Source organism: Salvelinus alpinus, chromosome 23, assembly GCF_045679555.1.
Source record: "Salvelinus alpinus chromosome 23, SLU_Salpinus.1, whole genome shotgun sequence".
Classification (NCBI taxonomy): Eukaryota; Metazoa; Chordata; class Actinopteri; order Salmoniformes; family Salmonidae; genus Salvelinus; species Salvelinus alpinus.
The window spans coordinates 27313037-27335872 of record NC_092108.1 but is presented as its reverse complement, the minus strand read 5'-3'; the positions used below and the strand labels follow the sequence as shown (position 1 = coordinate 27335872).

Genomic DNA, 22836 nt, shown 5'->3' with positions numbered 1-22836 from the left:
CTGATGCCACGGTGCCAGAACCGGCTGATAACCTAGTACACACTGAAAAGGAGATAGGTTAGTGGCGGAGGGAGTTTTGGGCCATCTCCGCCCAGGGGATGAAAGCTGCACACTCCCCCGGCCGGTCCTGGCAATAGGACCGCAGAAACCTACCCACATCCTGGTTAACTCTCTCCACCTGCCCGTCACTCTCGGGGTGAAAACCTGAGGTGAGGCTGACCGAGACCCCCAGGCGTTCCATAAACGCCCTCCAGACCCTAGACGTGAACTGGGGACCCCGATCAGAAACTATATCCTCAGGCACCCCGTAGTGCCGGAAGACGTGGGTGAACAGGGCCTCCGCCGTCTGTAGAGCCGTAGGGAGACAGGGCAAAGGAAGGAGACAGCAGGACTTAGAAAACCGATCCACAACGACCAGGACCGTGGTGATTCCCTGTGACGGAGGAAGATCTGTCACGAAATCCACCGATAGGTGTGACCACAGCCGTTGTGGAACAGGTAGGGGTTGTAATTTCCCTCTGGGCAGGTGTCTAGGTGCTACCTTCCTCACGTCCTTAGCTAAAGTGGGCCACCAGTACTTCCCACTAAGACAGCGCACTGTCCAATCGATGCCAGGATGGCCAGAGGAAGGTGACGTTTGGGCCCAACAGATCAAACGATCGCAGACATCAGACGGAACGTACAGACGCCCAACTGGACACTGGGTGGGAGTGGGCTCTGTACGTAACGCCAGCTCGATGTCCGCGTCCACCTCCCATACCACCGGTGCCACCAGGCAAGAAGCCGGAAGTATGGGAGTGGGATCCGTGGACCGCTCCTCTGTGTCTTACATCCGGGACAGTGTGTCTGCCTTAGCGTTCTGGGAACCTGGTCTGTAGGATAGGATGAAAACAAAACGGGTGAAAAACATGGCCCACCTTGCCTGGCGAGTGTTCAGTCTCCTCGCCGCCCGGATGTACTTCAGATTGCGGTGGTCAGTCCAAATGAGGAAAGGGTGTTTAGCCCCCTCAAGCCAATGCCTCCACACCTTCAGAGCCTTGACAACAGTCAACAGCTCCCAGTCCCCCACATCATAGTTACACTCCGCCGGGCTGAGCTTCTTCGAAAAGAAAGCACAGGGGCGGAGCTTTGGTGCTGTACCCGAGCGCTGAGACAGCACAGCTCCTATCCCAGCCTCGGACGTGTCCACCTCTACTATAAATGCCAAGGAGGGATCAGGATGAGCCAGCACGGGAGCCGAGGTAAACAGAGCCTTCAGGTGACCAAAATCCCTGTCCGCCCCAGCTGACCACTGCAGTCGCACCGGTCCCCCCTTCATTAAGGAGGTAATGGGAGCCCCTACCTGACCAAAGCCCCGGATAAACCTCCGGTAGTAGTTGGAAAACCCTAAGAACCGCTGCACCTCCTTTACCGTGGTTGGATTCGGCCAATTACGCACTGCTGAAATGCAGTCATTCTCCATCTCCACCCCTGACACGGACAGGCGGTACCCTAGGAAGGAGACGGACCGTTGGAAGAACAGACATTTCTCAGCCTTGACGTACAGGTCATGCTCCAACAGTCGACCAAGCACCTTGCACACCAGGGAAACATGCTCGGCGCGTGTAGCGGAGTATATTAGAATGTCATCTATATACACCACTACACCCTGCCCGTGCAGGTCCCTGAAAATCTTGTCTACAAAGGATTAGAAGACTGATGGATGATTCATCAACCCGTACGGCATGACGAGGTACTCATAGTGCCCAGAGGTGGTACTAAATGCCGTCTTCCACTCATCCCCCTCCCGGATACACACCAGGCTGTAAGCGTTCCTGAGATCCAATTTTGTGAAGAAGCGCGCCCCGTGCAATGACTCTGTCACACTGGCTATGAGAGGCAACGGGTAACTGTACTTCACCGTGATCTGATTTATACCTCGATAGGCAATACACGGGCGTAAACCTCCATCTTTCTTCTTCACAAAAAAGAAACTCGAGGAGGCAGGTGAAGTGGAAGGCTGAATGTATCCCTGTCCCAGAGATTCTGAGACATATGTTTCCATAGCCGCCGTCTCCTCCTGTGACAGAGGATACACGTGACTCCTGGGAAGTGCTGCATTTACCAGGAGATTTATCGCACAATCCCCCTGCCGATGGGGTGGTAGTTGAGTCGCCTTCTTCTTACAGAAGGCGAGAGCCAAATCGGCATATTCAGGGGGGATGTGCATGGTGGAGACCTGGTTTGGACTCTCCACCGTAGTTGCACCTATGGAAACACCTACACACCTCCCTGAGCACTGATGTGACCATCCCTTGAGAGCCCTCTGTTGCCACAAAATAGTGGGGTCATGATAGGCTACCAGGGAAGCCCCAACACCACAGGAAACGCAGGAGAATCGATCAGAAAGAGACGAATTCTCTCCTCATGACCCTCCTGCGTTATCATACATAGTGGAGCTGTGACCTCCCTAATCAGCCCCGACCCTAAAGGACGACTATCTAAGGCATGTACAGGGAAGGGCACATCAATAGGGATCCCTAATCTAAGTGAAAATGAACGGTCAATAAAGTTCCCAGCTGCGCCTGAATCTATTAGCGCCTTATACTGGGAATGCGGGGAAAACTCAGGAAATTCTATACATACACACATGTGCGCAAACGGAAGCTCTGGGTGAGTCTGGTGCCTACTCACCTGGGATGATCCACCAGTGCCCTGCCTGCTGCCTCGACTCCCTGGGGAACCTCCCCAGCGCCGACCAGCAGTGTACCCTCTGCGGCCACATGTGGTGCAGGAAACAACCCCCCCTCCGGTCACCCTCAGAGCAGCACCTCCGAGCTCCATAGGTGTAGGGTCGGAGGTGCTGAGGGATGGAATGGACGGGCCCCGATCCGGACGTCCGCGGGTGGCCAACAGGTTATCCAGCCAGATGGATAAATCCACCAGCTGGTCGAGGTTAAGGGTGGTGTCCCTACATGCCAGCTCCCGATGAACGTCCTCCCGTAGACTGCAACGGTAATGGTCGATCAGGGCCCTTTCATTCCATCCCGCGCTGGCTGCCAGGGTCCTGAAGTCCAGTGCAAAGTCCTGTGCGCTCCTCATGCCTTGTCGAAGATGGAACAACCGTTCCCCCGCCGCTCTCCCCTCAGGTGGATGATCGAATACCGCCCGGAAACGGCGGGTGAAATCCTCATCGTGGAACCAACGCTGCCCCATACGGCGTTGGCCCACTCAAGTGCTCTCCCCGACAAACAGGAGATGAGGGCGGACACACTCTCGTGTCCCGAGGGAGCCGGGTGGACGGTCGCCAGGTAGAGCTCCAACTGGAGCAGGAACCCCTGGCACCCGGCAGCCGTCCCATCATATGCCCTCGGGAGCGAGAGCCGAATCCCACTGGGTTCAGGTGACAGAGGAGTGGACAGCGGGGTGGGGTGGGGTGAAGTGGATGGGGGTGTGGGAAAACCCCCTCTCTCCCATCGCTCCATGGTGTGCAGCACGCGATCCATGGCTGTACCAAGATTTTGGAGCATCGTTGCGTGCTGCTGGACGCGCTCCTCCACTGGTAACGGAGGACTGGGTGTACCTGCTGACTCCATATCTTGGTGCGTGTTTCTGTTAAGTGTCAGTGTGTTGCGGGTAGGACGGAGTCAGGCGCAGGACACAGAACTGAGTAAAAACGTACTTTACTCGAATAAATCACAAACGAATTCCATACAGGGAAAATATTCCAGCTCGACACAAAAGAGCGACCACTTAACAAAGAACAAACACGCACAACACCATGTGGGAACCAGAGGGTTAAATAGGGAATAAATTATAATGTAATGGTGTGTACAATTGAGACAAAACAAATGGAAAAAGAAACGTAGATCGGTGGCGGCTAGAAAGCCGGTGAAGTCGACCGCCGAACGCCTCCCGAACAAGGAGAGGCACCAACTTCGGCGGAAGTCGTGACACCGACAGTGCTATGGATATGGAAGAGAACTCAAAGGATGGAATTCACAAGCGCCGATGAAGCCCTAAACAAGCTGCAAGAAACCTTTCCAATTGAAGGAGTAGAGCCCCCTGCACTGAGGAGAGGAAGAAAATCGATAAGCACACTAGGCTACATACAATGATGCCTAAGACCAGCTTATCGTAAATTGAGACAATATTCTTTCCCCTTACCCCCAATACAACCTATACTCTACTTTCCCCAAGTAACTATTCTCTATGAAGTAACCGTAGAAGTAGGCAATGCTAATGGGCTACATAAACACTGAAAAGACAATACAAAGGGGGAAATATAGCATGTATGTCAACTGTTCTATGGAGGGAGGTGTGTGTGACTGCATATGAATGGGACTGTGAGGGAGAGTGAATATGTGTGTAGGAGGGCGGTAGAGAATGGGTGTCGAATAGTTGTATGTGAATGAAGTCGATGTAAGGATGGGTGTAAATGTGCTGAAGAAGGGAGGGTGGGAAAAGATGGGAGGTTGACCATCTTGGCTTGGGTGGGATTTTTTCTTTAAATGTAATATTTGAAGAGGAGCTGGGTTGGAGCGGTCTATGCTGCTACTTAATGTAGTAACAGAAGAGGTGTAGGTATCCTGATAAATAAGAATACACCCTTTTCCCTTATATCCCAGCACACGGACCAAGAAGGAAGTTTTTCTCATTTTGAATTGTATTTTACATGGGGAAAAATACACATTGATTTCATTGTATATCCACCCAGGGGCAAAAGTGGTGTTTTTACAGTTTAAGTCATAAGTTTACATACACCTTAGCCAAATACATTTAAATTCCTGAAATGTAATCCTAGTAACAATTCCCTGTCTTAGGTCAGTTAGGATCACCACTTTATTTTTAAGGATGTGAAATGTCAGAATAATAGTAGAGAGAATGATTTATTTCAGTTTTATTTCTTTCATCACATTCCCAGTGGGTCAGAAGTTTACATACACTCAATTAGTATTTGGTAGCATTGCCTTTAAATTGTTTAACTTGGGTCAAACGTTTTGGATAGCCTACCACAAGCTTCCCACAATAAGTTGGGTGAATTTTGGCCCATTCCTCCTGACAGAGCTGGTGTAACTGAGTCAGGTTTAGTGGCCTCCTTGCTCACAAAGAGATGTTGAGATGTTGCTTCAATATATCCACATAATTTTCCTATCTCATGATGCCATCTATTTTGTGAAGTGCACCAGTCCCTCTTGCAGCAAAGCACCCCCACAACATGATGCTGCCACCCCCGTGCTTCACGGTTTGGATGGTGTTCTTCGGCTTGCATGCATCCCCCTTTTTCCTCCAAACATAACAATGGTCATTATGGCCAAACAGTTCTATTTTTGTTTCATCAGACCAGAGGACATTTCTCCAAAAAGTACGATCTTTGTCCCCATGTGCAGTTGCAAACCGTAGTCTGGCTTTTTTATGGCGGTTTTGGAGCAGTGGCTTCTTCCTTGCTGAGCGGCCTTTCAGGTTATGTCGATATAGGACTCGTTTTACTGTGGATATAGATACTTTTGTACCTGTTTCCTCCAGCATCTTCACAAGGTGCTTTGCTGTTATTCTGGGATTGATTTTCACTTTTTGCACCAAAGTACGTTCATCTCTAGGAGACAGAGCGTGTCTTCTTCCTGAGTGGTATGACGGCTGCGTGGTCCCATGGCGTTTATAATTGCGTACTAATTGCGTACTATTGTTTGTACAGATGAACGTGTCACCTTCAGGCGTTTGGAAATTGCTCCCAAGGATGAACCAGATTTTTTTAAATCTGAGGTCTTGGCTGATTTCTTTTGATTTTCCCATGATGTCAAGCAAAGAGGCACTGAGTTTGAAGGTAGGCCTTGAAATACATCCATAGGTACACCTCCAATTGACTCAAATGATGTCAATTAGCCTATCAGAAGCTTCTAAAGCCATGTCATAATTTTCTGGAATTTTCCAAGCTGTATAAAGGCACAGTCAACTTAGTGTATGTAAACTTCTGACCCACTGGAATTGTGATACAGTGAATTATAAGTGAAATAGTCTGTCTGTAAACAATTGTTGGAAAAATGACTTGTGTCATACACAAAGTAGATGTCCTAACCGACTTGCCAAAACTATAGTTTATTAACAAGAAATTTGTGGAGTGGTTGAAAATTTAGTTTTAATGACTCCAACCTAAGTGTATGTAAACTTCCGACTTCAACTGTAGATATAATTCAAGCTATATTAGATCAGACCCAGACAGGAACTATTGTATTTAGCAGGTGACCTAAATCAAGGATTCAGCAAGTTAGACAGACGTAGCAATAAAAAAAGGCAAATTCAAGGATTCAATATTTTACAGGACACATGGAGATTAATATTCCCAACGACAAAAGATTACTTATTTTTTCTCAAAGTAAGAAAAGCTATTCAAGACAAAACATAACATTATACCAGTGGAAGGGACTCAACTGTGGTTTGTGACTACTATGATTTCCCATTGTAGCCAATTCAATTGCAGTAATTATTTTACTGATATATATATACTGTATATATATTTTTTTTGGTAACAGAATTACATGTGTCAATCACCTAATAATCCAAAACTCAGTATAAACACTAACTAATTGATACGTCTACCTTTACTTGTTACTTCTGTTAACTTGCATTATCCTCGTGAGGGAGAGAAATTAGAAAATATCTTAAAGATGTGTGTTTTTGTTAATGGATTAACAAGGCACAAGACAATGCTTCTTACATTTACAGAAAGCAAATAATATAAAATATTGCTCCAAAACTAAATGTGTTGATATTAGTTGGCAGGTGTCTTTACTTCAACATTGTGTTTTGATGTATTTCTAATACCTTTTAACGCTGCAATATGTAACATTGTGGGCGACCCTAATGAATTCACATTGGACACGCCTACTCATTCAAGAGTTTCTTTATTTTTACTATTTTCTACATTGTAAAATAATAGTGAAGACCTCAAAACTATGAAATAGCACATATGGAATCATGTAGTAACCAGAAAAGTGTTTAACAAATCTAAATATATTTTATATTTGAGATTCTTCATAGAAAATACCCTTTGCCTTGATGACAGCTTTGCACACTCTTGGCATTCTCTCAACCAGCTTTGAGGTAGTCACCTGGAATGCATTTCAATTAACAGGTCTGCCTTGTTAAAAGTTAATTTGTTGAATTTCTTTCCTTAATGCGTTTGAGCCAATCAGTTGTGTTGTGACAAGGTAGGGGTGGTATACATAAGATAGCCCTATTTGGTAAAAGACCAAGTCCGTATTATGTCAAGAACAGCTGTAATAAGCAAACAGAAATGACTGTCCATCATTACTTTAAGCCATGAAGGTCAGTCAATCTGGAAAATTTCAAGAACTTTGAGAGTTACTTCAAGTGCAGTCGCAAAAAGCGCTATGATGAAACTGGCTCTCATGAGTACTGCAACAGGAAAGGAAGAGTTACCTCCAGGGATGCAAACTAGTGAAGTCCCAAAAAGGTGACACTTTCTTGAGAAAAAACAATACACTAATATTGCAGTTAGCTACGACTGCCTTGAATAGAACGCTTTTTGCACTTGGGAAAAAAACATCTTAAAGTAGAAATAGAATGAAACAAACAGGCATTCTTTTTTTGCTCTATTATAGTGGCCACTATAGTAGACATCAATCAAGTGCACAAGGCTACATGTGTGCAAAAATAACGTTCACCAAGTAAAACATTTAATAATCTCCCCTCACTCACACACAAGTGTTACTGTCAAGTTCAACACAGCAAAAGCAATATCTTTGGGCTACACTGCACATTATTACATTGTATACTTTCTGCCTGTGGACATCTGTTCTACAATGTGCCAGCAGAGCATGATACCCTTTGTTGGCGTAATTTCTTTCTTTCAGGCAGAGAGTACACCTGGCTTAAAAAAGTGAGAAAGAGGGCAAGTGTTTGGTGTTCCTTTCACCTCTGTAGTGGCATCCAGCTTCAGCTACACTTAATCCCTGAATCCACTTGTTTAACAAGCAACACCTCTTTCACCTAATTCTCTCACTGAAAATTAACCACATACTGACTGTAGAGGAAAAACATTAGTTCATAGATAGTAGTTAGTTCGTTATCTGGTTAACATTTCACACAGCGTGCCAGGGTCCAGCAAGCAACTAACGCTTTATAACTTGAGGAACGGCAAGGAGTCGTATACCAGTTAATATTATAGCGAATTGGTTAGGTTACTAATGTTAGCTAGCTAACGTTACAACATCAGATGAGCTAACGTTAGCTGTCTGAATTGATTTGCCAGCTAATTTTCACACCGTAAACTAAATTATTTGATCAGTTAAGTTGGCTGATGTTGCACAACATTTCTCTGGCTAGCTAACAGAGAATTCAATCCAGCTAGCAAGATACTTAACAATGCTAACAATACTTGTTCCACCACACTTTTTCCCTCACCTCCAAATGCCAGTTGTTTTTCAGTTACAGCTCATGAAGTACGCTTCATCACCTTCTCTCCCCCGTCTCCGTGGTCAGGCTTCTCACCTACCTCTTCGTTATCGTTCAGGGGACGTGCTGCTGTAACTGGCAAACTGCCTTTCCACTCTCTACAGTCTTTTCAGAGCCTTCGATGATGCAAATTGGTTGTCTCTTCTCTCTTCAGTCGCATGCTGCATTATGTTGTTAGTTGAACGATTGTCTGAGCCTTGGATACAGCCAGCATTGCTCCAAACACGCATTGCTTGTTCGCTTACAGCCAGTAGTGATCCAAAACTTTATTAGAGTTAACTGCACTTCAGATTGCAGCCCAAATAAATGCTTCACAGAGTTGACATATCAGACGCATCTCAACATCAACTGTTCAGACGAGACTGTGAATCAGGCCTTCATGGTCAAATTGCTCCAAAGAAACCACAACTAAAGGAAACCAATAAGAAGAAGAGACTTGCTTGGGCTAAGAAACATGAGCAATGGACATTAGATCGATGGAAATCTGTCCTTTGGTTTGTGAACGGATGTCGGTGAACGATGATCTCTGCATGTGTGGTTCCCTCTGTGAAGCTTGGAGGAGGTGTGGGGGTGCTTTGTTGGTGACACTGTTAGTGATTTATTTAGAATTCAAGGCACACTTAACCAGTGTGGCTACCACAGCATTCTGCAGCGATACGCCATCCCATCTGGTTTGCTCTTAGTCCCACTATCATTTTGTTTTCAACAGGCCAATGACCCAACACACCTCCAGGCTATCTAATGGCTATTTGACCAAGAAGGAGAGTTATGGAGTACTCTAACAGATGACCTGGCTTCCACAATCACCAGATCTCAATCCAATTGAGATGGTTTGGGATGAGTTGGACGGCAGAGTGAATGAAAAGCAGCCAACAAAAGCTCCGTATATGTGGGAACTCCTTCAAGACTGTTGGAAAAGCATTCCAGGTGAAGCTCGTTGAGAGAATGCCAAGAGTGTGCAAACTTGTCATCAAGGCAAAGGGTGGCTACTTTGAAGAATCTAAAATATATTTTGATTTGTTTAACACTTTTTTGGTTACTACATGATTCCATGTGTGTATTTCATAGTTTTGATGTCTTCACTATTATTCTACAATGTAGAAAATAGTAAAAATTAAGAAAAACCCTTGAATGAGTAGGTGTGTACAAACTTTTGACTGGTACTGTTTGTTATACATCTGTCATTCTGATTGAAAGGAAGTCTAAGAAGTGGAATATCTGTTCCATGTCCGCTATTTCTATGCTTCCCATTATTAAGTTTAGTTTTTGCATCTTTTACTTTCGGTTTTGTACACCAGTTTCAAACAGCTGAAAATACAATATTTTTGGTTATGGAAAATATATTTCACAGCGGGTTTAGATGGTACAATGATTCTCTACACTATATTTGCTTATTTTGTCACAAACTGAAATTAGGTGAACTATTAGAATTTTAGTAACCAAGAAATGGTGGAGTTGATTTCTGCATAGTGCATCTTTAAGACTATTATGTTGTCCTAAGACCCCCTTTCAATCTGTTTGACCTGAAATCAAAGCTTTTGCTTATTCCTAATTTTTAGGATTGAAAATGGTTGAAAAATGTATATGCCTTAATCTCCCCCCCCCAAAATTGCTTTCATTTGACACCCAATTTGACATGCTCCTATGAACTTCACATGTTGGTGCTCATGGGTCCTTTTTAGATGGAAATGCCCATAGACATTGACTTTTTTTGGTATGCATGTTTACACTGTAATGTTTTTTTTAGATTCTATAATATAATTCTATGGTTATTACATTTACATGTTTAAATCACTTGGTATAACACATGCATAGCTATTTCATGTGGTTATGGAGTCTCTGCTTTATTTACATTTTGCAAATCCATCTCAACCGAGTGGTTCCACTCGCCGTGGAAGTCGAAGAAGGTGTCCTCTGGCAACGGGGGTCTCCATGGAGATGTTGATCCCGGAACTGACACAGACTAGAAACAGCTTTGCCGCCCTGGATCCAGAGGTTCCGGCGCATTGTCCTTGGTGGCATCCCAATCAAGATCGGATCCGGACGCAGGTGCGTCTTCATCCTCGGTTCTGTCTCCCTCTCCGGTGGCTTCTACCTCGGGTTCAGATCCTCGGCGCTCCCAGCCTCACCAGACCGTGAGGCTGTCTGAGAGACCGGCCCATTCAACATCACCAGCTGTCATCATAGGCAGCTCTATGGTGAGAAACATCTCGGTCCCCAAGGCAAAAACCCTGTTCTACACCGGAGCACGAGTACAGGACATAACAAGGCTGTTTCCGACTGTTCTACCACAGATGCTGGGAGCTGACACTGTCGTAGTCCATGTGTGGTCAAACAACATCAGGAGGGCTAGCTCAGAACATTTGAAAATTAATTTAAAGAACACATTTTAGCATTAAAAGACTCCAAAAAATGGCCAATATTTTCAGGTCCAGTACCATCGTGGGCTGCGGGTGTGAAAGATTCAGCAGACTGCTGGCATTACACATCTGGCTAAAAGACTACTGTAGCTCTGCTGGAGTCACTTTTATTGATAACTTTGACACCTTCTGGAAACAGACGATACTCTACAGGAATGACGGAGTCCATCCAAATCATCTTGGCTCCTGGACTCTGTCCACGCATTTCAAGGCTGCGTTGAAACAATGACTGGTAAATGATCCAAAACCAGCTCAGTTAATCCCTACCATTGTGACAATGAGTCATCATAATGCTGCATCAAATGTACATGATCTTAGGGGCATTGGCAATCACAATGTAAGTAATTTAATTGATGTACCCCAAATACATCTGTTTATTCTACAGCTATTGTAAGCCGTAATCATGAGCCTATAAACCAGAGTTACACTGTTAGCACTGAGGCGGTGTGCAGTAGTAGGAAAACCACTTCATGCAGCTCACACTGCACTGTCAGCTCCAATGTAAATTACATGAGTAAGTCTACCTATGATAAGCTTCCCAGTAAAGCGTTAAAAACAATCAAGCAACCCTGAAACGTGCTAAAAATAGCCCATATTAACATGTAGCCTAAGAAACAAGTTCCATGAAGTCAACTTTCTTGTAACAGATGATATTCATATTCTGACTATCTCTGAAACAGTGGTAGCAATACATGGTTATAACATGTACCGAAACGACAGAAATGCTAACGGAGGCGGTGTTGCGGTCTATATTCAGAACCACATTCCTGTAAAGCTTTGAGACAATCTAATGTTAAATACTGTTGAAGTAATATGACTACAGGTTCATCTGCCTCACCTAAAGTTCATTCTTGTGGGAAGCTGCTATAGACCACCAAGTGCTAACAGTCAGTATCTGGATAATATGTGTGAAATGCTTGATAATGTACTGTATGTGATATCAACAGAGAAGTATATTTTCTGAGTGATTTAAATATTGACTGGCTATCATCAAGCTGCCCACTCAGGAAAAAACTTCAAAATGTAACCAGTGCCTGCAACCTGGATCAGGTTGTCAGTCAACCTACCAGGGTAGTTACAAACAGAACAGGAATTAAATCAACATGTATTGATCACATCTTTACTAAAGCAGTATCCAAATCCATAGGATGTAGTGATCACAATATAATAGCCATATCTATAAAAAGCAAAGTTCCAAAGGCTGAACCTAATATAGTGTGTAAGAGGTCATACAATAAGTTTTGTAGTGATTCATATGTTGATGATGTAAATAATATTTGCTGGTCTGTGGTATGTAATGAGGAGCAACCAGATGCTGCACTTGACACATTTATGAAACTACTTATTCCAGTTACTAATAAGCACACACCCATTAAAAAATGACTGTAAAAACTGTTAAATCCCCTTGGATTGATGAGGAATTGAAAAATTGTATGGTTGAGAGGGATGAGGCAAAAGTTATGGCAATTACGTATGTCTGTCAGCCAAACTGATTGGCAAACGTACTGCAAATTAAGAAATCATGTGACTAAACTAAAGAAAAAGAAACTACACTATGAAACAAAGAAATTATATAAAGATTGATAGGAAAAAGCTTTGGGGCACCTTAAATGATTCAATAAAATTTTGAATGGGGAAAAAGCCAACTCAGCTCCTTCATTCATTGAATCAGATGGCTCATTCATCACAAAGCCCACTGATATTTATAACTACTTTCATTACTTTTTCATTGGCAAGATAAGCAAACTTAGGGATGACATGCCAGCAACAAACGCTGACACTACACATCAAAGTATATCGGACCAAATTATGAAAGACACAAATTTCCTTTTGAATTCCATAAAGTCAGTGTGGAAGAGGTGAAAAAAGTATTGTTGTCTATCAACAATGACAAGCCACCGGTCTGACAATCTGGATGGAAAATTACTGAGGATAATAGCATATGATATTTCCACTCCTATTTGCCACATCTTCAATTTAAGCCTACTAGAGAGTGTGTGCCCTCAGGCCTGGAGGGAAGCTAAAGTCATTCCACTACCCAAGAATAGTAAAGCCCCCTTTACTGGCTCAAATATCCGACCAATGAGCCTGTTACCAACCCTTAGTAAACTTATGAAAAAATGGTGTTTGACCAGATACAATGCTATTTCACAGTAAACAAATTGACAACAGAATTTCAGCATTATTATAGGAAAGGACACTCAGCAAGCACAGCACTTACACAAATGACTGATGATTGGCTGAGAGAAATGAATGATAAAATGATTGTGGGAGCTGTCTTGTTAGACTTCAGTGCAGCTTTTGACATTATCGATCAAAGTCTGCTGCTGGAAAAACATATGTGTTATGGCTTTACATACCCTGCTATAATGTGGATAAAGAGTTCCTTGTCTAACAGAACACAGAAGGTGTTCTTTAATGGAAGCCTCTCAAATATAGTCCAGTTAGAATCAGGAATTCCCCAGGGTAGCTGTTCGCTTTTTTCCTTTTCTACTAATGACATGGCACTAACTTTGAGTAAAGCCAGAGTGTCTATGTATGCTGATGATTCAACACTATACATACACATCAGCTACTACAGCGACTGAAATGACTGCAACACTCAACAAAGAGCTGCAGTTAGTTTCAGAGTGGGTGGCAAGGAATAAGTTACCCATAAATATTTCTAAAACTAAAAGCATTGTATGTGGAACAAAACACTCACTAAACCCTAAACCTAAACTAAATCTGGGAATAAATAATCTGGGAAATTGAGCAAGTTGAGATGACTAAACTGCTTGGAGTAACCCTAGATTGTAAACTGTCATGGTCAAAACATATTGATGCAGTAGTAGCTAAAATGGGGAGAAGTCTGTCCATAGTAAAGCGCTGCTCTGCATTCTTAACAACACTATCAACAAGGCAGGTCCTACAGGCCCTAGTTTTGTCGCACCTTGACTACAGTTCAGTTGTGTGGTCAGGTGCCACAAAAAAATAACTTAAGAAAATTGCAATTAGTTCAGAACAGGGCAGCACGACTGGCCCTTGGATGTACACAGAACTAATATTAAAAATATGCATGTTAATCTCTCCTGGCTGAAAGTGGAGGAGAGAGTGACTTCATCGCTCCTTTTATTTATGAGAGGTATTGACATGTTGAATACACCAAGCTGTCTAAACTACTGGCACACAGCTCGGACACCCATGCATACCCCACAAGACATGCCACAAGAGGTCTCTTCACAGTCCCCAAGTCCAGAACAGACTATGGGAGGCACACAGTACTACATAGACTACATGGAATTCTTTTCCACATCAAGTAACTCATGCCAGCAGTAAAATTAGATTTAAAAACAGATTTAAAAAACAGCTTATGGAACAGCAGGGACTTTGAAACAATATTAACAATGGCACAGAGACATGCATACACACACACACACAATAACATACGCACTATACGTACACATGGATTTAGTACTGTAGATATGTGGTAGTGGTGGAGTAGGGGCCTGAGGGCACACAGTGTGTTGTGAAATCTGTGAATGTATTGTAATGTTTTTAAAATTTAGCTGGACCCCAGGAAGAGTAGCTGCTTTGGCAGCAGCTAATGGAGATCCATAATAAATACAAATACAAATGTTGTCTTGGGATGCATGTGGAGCACTGTGGTAGTTTCAAGTTTTAATGTCACATCCACAAGTACAGTGAAATGCCTTTCTTGCAAACTAAAAGATTGGTAGATAAGTCGTTATGTATTCCTACCCATGCATAACTGCTTCCTTTCTCTTTTTTCTATGACATGCTCACAAAAGAACGTCCTAATCGTAGAGGTGAGTCAACATGCTTTCCCCCCCCTTCCTCTTCTCTATTTAAGTCTGAGTGCATCCATCAAATACTCCATCACTTTCTCCATATGTTTATCCAGGCCATGGGGGAGCAGAGGACATTGCCTCATGGCTCTCAATTCTCTGTATGTAGGTCTAGGTTCTACCAGACCAGGGTTATATTCATTGGGCACCAAACAGAAGAAAACAGACAAACAGGGAAGGACTATACAAACTTATCCAATAAGAAACGCTTGTTTTCGTTATCAGTTGAAAAACGTTATGTTGTGCTCTAATGAATACAACCCTGAATTGGACATGGTAAAAACTTTTTTAATTGACTGTCTCTGTCCATTAGGGAAGTTTGATTGTCCCTTCTCAGAATTGAGTCAAGAAACTTTCCTCTCAGCAGCACAGTAATTGGGAGCCTATTATAGGGACCTCTACATTGGGAAGGATTCTCTTTGAAATGACTGAAAGCATTACTGTCATACAATGAGTGCTTACTTTAAGCAGAGATCTTTAGAACAACCATATGAATACAGCTGTGTTCATTAGTAGTCTAAACACAAACATGGATAAAATGTACAGAATCAAAGTAAATTGCACGTATAATGGGGGAGGGGCAGTAATTGGAAGTTGGGTATGCGGTCTATCAAAATAAGCCCTCATCAAGTCCATATCCCTTCCATTTTCAATGACCCTCTTTATAGTTTGTGCAGCCCTGTTCTTTGTATTACAGAATAGGTCTTCATATTAAAAGGACATAGTCTCTCATTTCTAGTTTCATCCTCATTATTATAGGGAAATGTGTTCTATGTCATCCCCCTCACAATCTCCCACCTACACACACCAGACCTGGGTTAAGCTACTATTTCAGTTATTTCAATTACTTTTCAATATATTTCAAAACAAATATTAAAATAAGCTTTATTTGAAAAAACAAGTAGTTTAATATTTTAATTTTGGAGAATTTCTTAGACAATGTGTTAAATACTATACCTACATTTAGGTGTAAAATAGTAAAGAATGGCTACTTCTCAGAAAGTATGTCACGTTCCTGACCTTATTTCCTTTGTTTTGTCTTTATTTAGTTGGTCAGGACGTGAGCTGGGTGGGTATAGTCTATGTTTTATGTTTCTAGGTTAGGTTTGTCTTATTGGCCTGATATGGTTCTCAATCAGAGGCAGGTGTGTTACGTTGTCTCTGATTGGGAACCATATTTAGGTTGCCTAGTTTTCACTATTGGTTTGTGGGTGATTGTTCCTGTTCGTGCGTTCATGTGTTCTATGTTCACTAGTTCAGGACTGTAGCTTCGTTGGTTTTCGTCTGTTTATTGTTTTTGTTCGTATTGAAGAAGTATTCCAATAAATATGGAAACGTACCACGCTGCGCTTTGGTCCGATCCTTGCGACACCTCTTCAGAGGAAGAAGAGGATGACAGCCGTTACAAAGTATTAAACTGTCGAGGAGTAAAACAAGGTTGTCTGCTATCGCTATATCTATTTATTATGGCCATCTAAATATTAGCTATTAAAATCAGATAATCAGTTAACAATAATATCAAGTGGCTAGAAATCCAGGGCTTAAACACAAAGGTGTCATTGTACGCTGAAGATTAATGTTTTCTTTTAAATCCACAATTTGGATCCCTCCACAGCCTCAGAGGATCTAGATAATTTTTCTTACCTCTGGATTACAATCAAATTATGATAAGTGTACTATATTACGTATTGGATCATAAAAAAATACAACTTTTACATTACCGTGTAGTTTACAATGGCCTTTTTCCCTTTATTATTGCCATTTTTAAACAAGCCATAGAAAGTTGCTTGATATTTCAGTTTAATCGACTTGGAAAAGACTGAACAAATATTACAACAAATTGTAAATTATATCATAAATAGGACTGGTGGAGTTACTGTAGTTGGGAAGATATTTTTGATGTACCGATTCCATGGCACATGGTTTATGAACTGATACACAAAACGACGCCGGATACAAAACTGTTTTTAAATTTTAAATTACTAAATACAATTCTTGCAAAAAATAAAATGTTAAATGGAGGATACAACCATCCCAGCTCTGCAGATTTTGCTGCGAAGTGACAATCATTAGATCACTTGTATTGGTACTGCCCATATGTACAGTGCGTTTGGAAAGTATTCAGACCCCATTACTTTTTCCACATTCTGTAACATTACAGCCTTATTCTAAATTGATTTAAATAGATTTTTCCCCCCTCATCAATCTATACACACAGGTTTTTAGACATTTTTGCAAATGTATATATATATATAAAAAACTTTCACATTTACGTAAGTATTCTGACCCTTTACTCAGCCAAAAGTGTTGAATCACTTTTGCCAGGGATTACAGCCTCGTGTCTTCTTGGGTATGTTGCCACAAGCTTGGCACACCTGTATTTGGGTAGTTTCTCCCATTCTTCTCTGCAGATCCTCTCAAGCTCTGTCAGGTTGGATGGGGAGCGTCGCTGCACAGCTATTTTCAGGTCTCTCCAGAGATGTTTGATCAGATTCAAGTCCGGGATCTGGCTTGGCCGCTCAAGGACTTTCAGAGACTTGTCCTGAAACCACTCATGCGTTGTCTTTGCTGTGTGTTTAGGGTCAATGTCCTGTTGGAAGGTGTTTGCTCTGTTCATCTTACCCTCGATCCTGGCAGAGTCTCCCAGTCCCTGCCGCTGAAAAATATTTCCACAGCATGTAGCTGCCACCACCATGCTTCACTGTAGGGATGGTGTCATGTTCCTTCAGACGTGACACTTGACATTCAGGCCAAAGAGTTCAATCTTGGTTTCATCAGACCAGAATCCTGTTTATCATGATCTGAGAGTCCTTTATGTGCCTTCTGGCAAACTCCAAGCGGGCTGTCGTGCCTTTTACTGAGGAGTGGCTTTCGTATGGCCACTCTACCATAAAGGCTTGACTGGTGGAGTGTTGCAGAGATGGTTGTCCTTCTGGAGGGTTCTCCCATCTCCACAGAGGAGCTCTAGAGCTCTGTCAGAGTAACCGTCATGTTTTTGGTCACCTCCCTGACCAAGGCCCTTCTACCTGGATTGCTCAGTTTGGCCGGGCGGACAGCTCCAAACGTCATCCAGTTAAGAATGATGGAGTCCACTGTGTTCTTGGGGACCTTCAATGCTACAGAAATGTTTTGGTTACATTTCCCCAGATCTGTGCCGTGACACAATCGTGTCTCGGAGCTGTCCGGACAATTCCTTCGACCTCATGGCTTGGTTTTTGCTCTGACATGCACTGTCAACTGTTGGACCTTATATAGACAGGTGTCTGCCTTTTTCAAATAATGTCCAATCAATTGAATTTACCACAGGTGGACTCCAAGTTGTAGAAACATCTCAAGGATGATCAATGGAAACAGGATGCACCTGAGCTCAATTTCGAGTCTCATAGCAAAGGGTCTGAATACTTATGTAAATAAGGTATCTGTTTTCTATTTTATATACATTTTGCAAAAAATTCTATAAACCAGTTTTCATTTGTCAATATGGGGTATTGTGTGTAGATTGATGAGGGGAAACATTATTTAATCCATTTTAGCATAAGGCTGTAACAGAACAACATGTGGAAAAGGGGAACGGGTCTGAATACTTTCCGAATGCGCACGGTAGCTTGTTTTTGGTCGCAGGTTTAGGAATGGCTGAAGAATTACAACATTTACTTTGAGCTTGCTGCAAATATCACTGCTGAGTGATTTGAAAAGTCTTTAAAAAGTCATAGTTAATCGATCAATAGTATAATAATACTCTTAGGAAAACATTTTATCTTTAATTTACAATCTGTAGAAACTTTTAGAATACAAAGGTTCAGAACCTTTGTGAAACATCACAGCACACTTGAAAAATATATAGCTAATAGAAGAAGAAACTGGATGGTGTTCAGAGATGAGGGAGGGGCTGAAGGGAGATGTAGGGTGTAATAATAAAGAAGGAAAATATATAAAAAATACACTACCGGTCAAAAGTTTTAGGACACCTACTCATTCAAGGGTTTTTCTTTATTTGTAATATTATCTACATTGTACAATAATAGTGAAGATATCAAAACTATGAAATAACACATATGGAATCATGTAGTAACCAAAAACGTGTTAAACAAATCAAAATATATTTTATATTTTAGTTTCTTCAAATAGCCACTCTTTGCCTTGATGACAGCTTTGCACACTCTTGGCATTCTCTCAACCATCTTCACCTGGAATGCTTTTCCAACAGTGTTAAAGGAGTTCCCACATATGCTGAGCAGTTGTTGCCTGCTTTTCCTTCACTCTGCGTTCCAACTCATCCCAAACCATCTCAATTTGGTTGAAGCCGGGTGATTGTGGAGGCCAGGTCATCTGATGCAGCACTCCATAACTTTCCTTCTTGGTAAAATAGCCCTTACACAGTCTGGAGGTGTGTTGGGTCATTGTCCTGTTGGAAAACAAATGGTAGTCCTACTAAGCGCAAACCAGATGGGAGGCCGTATCGCTGCAGAATGCTGTGGTAGCAATGCTGGTTAAGTGTGCCTTAATTCTAAATAAATCACAGACAGTGTCACCAGCAAAGCACCCCCACACCATAACACCACCTCCTCCATGCTTTACGGTGGTAAATACACATGCAGAGATCATCCGTTCACCCACACCGCGTCTTACAAAGACACTGTGATTGGAACCAAAAATCTAAAATTTGGACTCCAAACCAAAGGACAAATTTCCAAGGGTGGCTGTATGAATCTCAAATCTAAAATATATTTTGATTTGTTTACTACATGATTCCATGTGTTATTTCATAGTTTTGATGTCTTAACTATTATTCTACAATGTAGAAAATAGTAATAAATAAAAACCCTTGAATGAGTAGGTGTTCTAAAACTTTTGATGGTAGTGCATATATTTAACAAAAAATATATGGGGGGTTGAAAATGATGCAGACAATTATTTTGATAAAAGCCACAATCTATCTGCAGTATTAAAGCTGATCTACCCCTAAAAAATATTGGAATGTATTTGGAAATACACAAATACATTGACTCAAATACAGGGGAGTGTATTTGAAAATAGTATTCAAAATAACTATTTGAAAATACAATTTGGTTTTTAGAAAAAAACATTGACATTCTGAAATAAAAGTAAGTGTTTTGGGTTGTGTATTTGAACCTAGATCTGACATGCACACACACACACACACACACACACACACACACACACACACACACACACACACACACACACACACACACACACACACACACACACAGAACAATGAAGAAGGGTGGCTATGTGTCAGATTATGAATAGAGGGGCCACACAATAGAGCAGTGATCAGCTGACATAAACAAAGTCAGACAACAAGACACCAGCTTGGATCCGTGCCAGAACTCTGGGAACCATAACAGCCTACCCCTCCACCCCAAACCGATGACTGAAACCACCAGTTTCACTAGAGGTGTTCATGATGAGATGGGTTTCAGTCTAACCTTGGGTCACACTTTGGTTGTCCTCTCTTTCACTGTGGGCTCAGACTGCTCAGTGGGAACGGGGCTACACACTCTGTACACACACACTCTTGCACGCATGCACACACACACATGTATTTTTTAAAGCACTCTTATTTGTTTTGTTAGTTTGAAATACCAGTGAGCTCTCAGCTTGGTGTATCTTTGATTTTGAGTGTTGACAGCTAGTCACATAGTCCTGCTGCTACAGTTGTTTTGTGTTTGTTGTCCTCCGCAGGCTATTGTAGACACAGGCAAGACAATGAAGACTCTCCTAAAACACGTGGAGGCCTTCAGGCCCAAGATGATCAAAGTAGCAGGGTGAGTCCTGGCATAAAACCACTAACACCACAACAGACCAGGTGACCTACGCTTAGTCACTCAATTCCATATTTCCAGTCTAGACAGAAGAAATGAGCAGAGTTTCAGTGTGCTACAGGTAGGGATATTGGGGATGTTACATGCTTGTGTTGCGTGTGCCTCCTGTGTTCTGTTTCAGTTTGCTGGTGAAGAGAGTGCCAAACAGTTCAGGATGTCTCCCAGATTGTATGTAGCAGTTCTATCCATTTTGCTTTTATGTTTTCATTATTATATGTTATATGTCCATGTAAGAATTATTTACTCATCTTATATTACCTGTAACATGACCAATTACAGGTAATAGCTCAGTTTTAAATGGTCTGTTCACAAACAGGTTTGTTTGTTGTGTTTTGGGAACATTGCTGCAGTGCTAATCCTTCTGCCACATCTCTTCTATTTCAGATGTTGGTTTTGAGATACCCAATCGTTTTGTAGTTGGATATGCCTTGGACTACAATGAGTATTTCAGAGACCTCAATGTAAGTTCTTCTTTATTCAAAACTGATTTTAATGTCAGTGATGTACTTCACTGGGTCCACATTCACCGCCCTGATTGGCTGATGGGATGTCTAGAGCACAACCCTCTTACCCAGATGAACAGTCATTGGTCTATTATAATCTGATTGCATTCTAACTTCATCATGTGGGCCAAAAGTTCCATCCCATCTCAACAGGCTGAAATTCCAGAATTTTCTTTTAAACAGCTCTTACAGAAAAAGGGCATTATCATAATTTTCACAATTTCAGAGTGTTATTTCGACCTCAAAGTGTGGGAATATCATAATAAAAAAACAGGAATCTATTTTTAACTGCACTGCTCCTTTAAAGCGCAGTGATATTTGTCATATGACTTCCTTTTCCCTCAGCATATCTGTGTGATCAGTGAAAGCGGGAAGCTGAAATACAAGGTCTAAGAAGTGATGTTTATAGGATTCTGCAGAGGAAGTGTTTCCACAAGAAGCTTGGACACTTCCCATGAGAGGCCATGCAGTAACAACGGTTATCAAACCCAAAGACCCTCACTCTCGCTCTTTGCTGGTTGCCACACCTCAGGGCCTACCCATAGACCATTGGACTCGTTGCATAATAATTAGAACCTCCATAGTTATTTTTATAACAAAGCTGTGAACCTGTGATGTACTGTTACAATGTTCATGAAACCTGTCTGTGTTGATGAAAAATATATAATGAACAGACATTTTTATGTAGAATTTGTAGCCATCAATGTTTCAGTTTAGTGACATTTGTTTATCTCAACTTACTGCTACTGTATTTTGTGGGACACATTTGGCCCATGTAAAAGTGGGCACCGTCCGGTAGATTGAATTTTAAAAATACAATAATAATAATAATAATGTTTTATCGTCACATACATCGGATAGGGGCAGTGAAATGTGTTGTTTTACAGGGTCAGCCATAGTACTGCGCCCCTGGAGGCAATTAGGGTTAAGTTCCTTGCTGAAGGGCACATTGACCGATGCCATTTGTTCATATGAATTCCTACTGTCCATTTCATTCAAATTCAGCTGCTTTTCTGATAAAAGGGAATTGCACTGTATTGTGAGGAGAATGTATTTCACCGCCATTGGTCATCTCATTAATTATTTAATAAACTTAAATTAACCTATGCTGTTTAACAGGGTATGAGACATTGCAATGAGGTTTGATCTTTCTGTATAGTAAATAGTGTCTTTTTGTATGCTTTTGATACTTTACTGTAGAGGTTCTCACAAGATAGAAATCCACTGTACACGTCTCCCTGAGGCCTAGTTTTTTTTTTACATAAAGTTCTGAAGTCTTACTTTATTCAACCAAAATGATCTTGTGATGAGCATTAATGTAGTATTACCATAGTCATGGCATATTTAATATCCCTGAGATACTATTACAGGACAACACAACTCTAAAATTGTTTTCCTCATTTTCTGTCCCTAGACAAACAAGGAGTCATTCTACACTGAGTATAGCAAACATTAGGAACACCATGAGTTGCATGGACTACAATGTGTCGAAAGTGTTCTACAGGGATGCTGGCCCATGTTGACTTCAATGCATTACAAACCAGTGTGCCTGGCACCTACCATACCCCATTCAAAGGCCCTTCTCTTGTTTTGACCATTCACCATCTGATGTCACACACACACACACAATCCATGTCTCAAGGCTTAAAAATATGTTTCCTCCACTTCATCTTCACTGATTGAAATGGATTTAACAAGTGACATCAATAAGGGATCATAGCTTTCACCTCAGTCTATGTCATGGAAAGAGCAGGGGTTCTTT

The 22836-nt window shown here is 42.0% G+C and overlaps 1 protein-coding gene across 2 annotated transcripts in view; it reads left to right on the top strand.

The window, feature by feature from the left end:
• Positions 1 to 22180, top strand: part of LOC139550690 (hypoxanthine-guanine phosphoribosyltransferase-like) — a 35746-nt gene extending 13566 nt beyond the window's left edge. Inside the window, exons 5-9 of one of the 2 annotated variants that reach the window (XM_071361760.1) lie at positions 14666 to 14683; positions 20432 to 20514; positions 20693 to 20739; positions 20956 to 21032; positions 21420 to 22180. In XM_071361760.1, the coding sequence (XP_071217861.1) occupies positions 14666 to 14683; positions 20432 to 20514; positions 20693 to 20739; positions 20956 to 21032; positions 21420 to 21467 (273 nt within the window). In that variant the 3' untranslated portion in view covers positions 21468 to 22180. The remainder of the gene's footprint in view (positions 1 to 14665; positions 14684 to 20431; positions 20515 to 20692; positions 20740 to 20955; positions 21033 to 21419) is intronic. The other variant, XM_071361761.1, reaches the window with a different exon arrangement.
• The last annotated feature ends 656 nt before the right edge of the window (positions 22181 to 22836 follow it).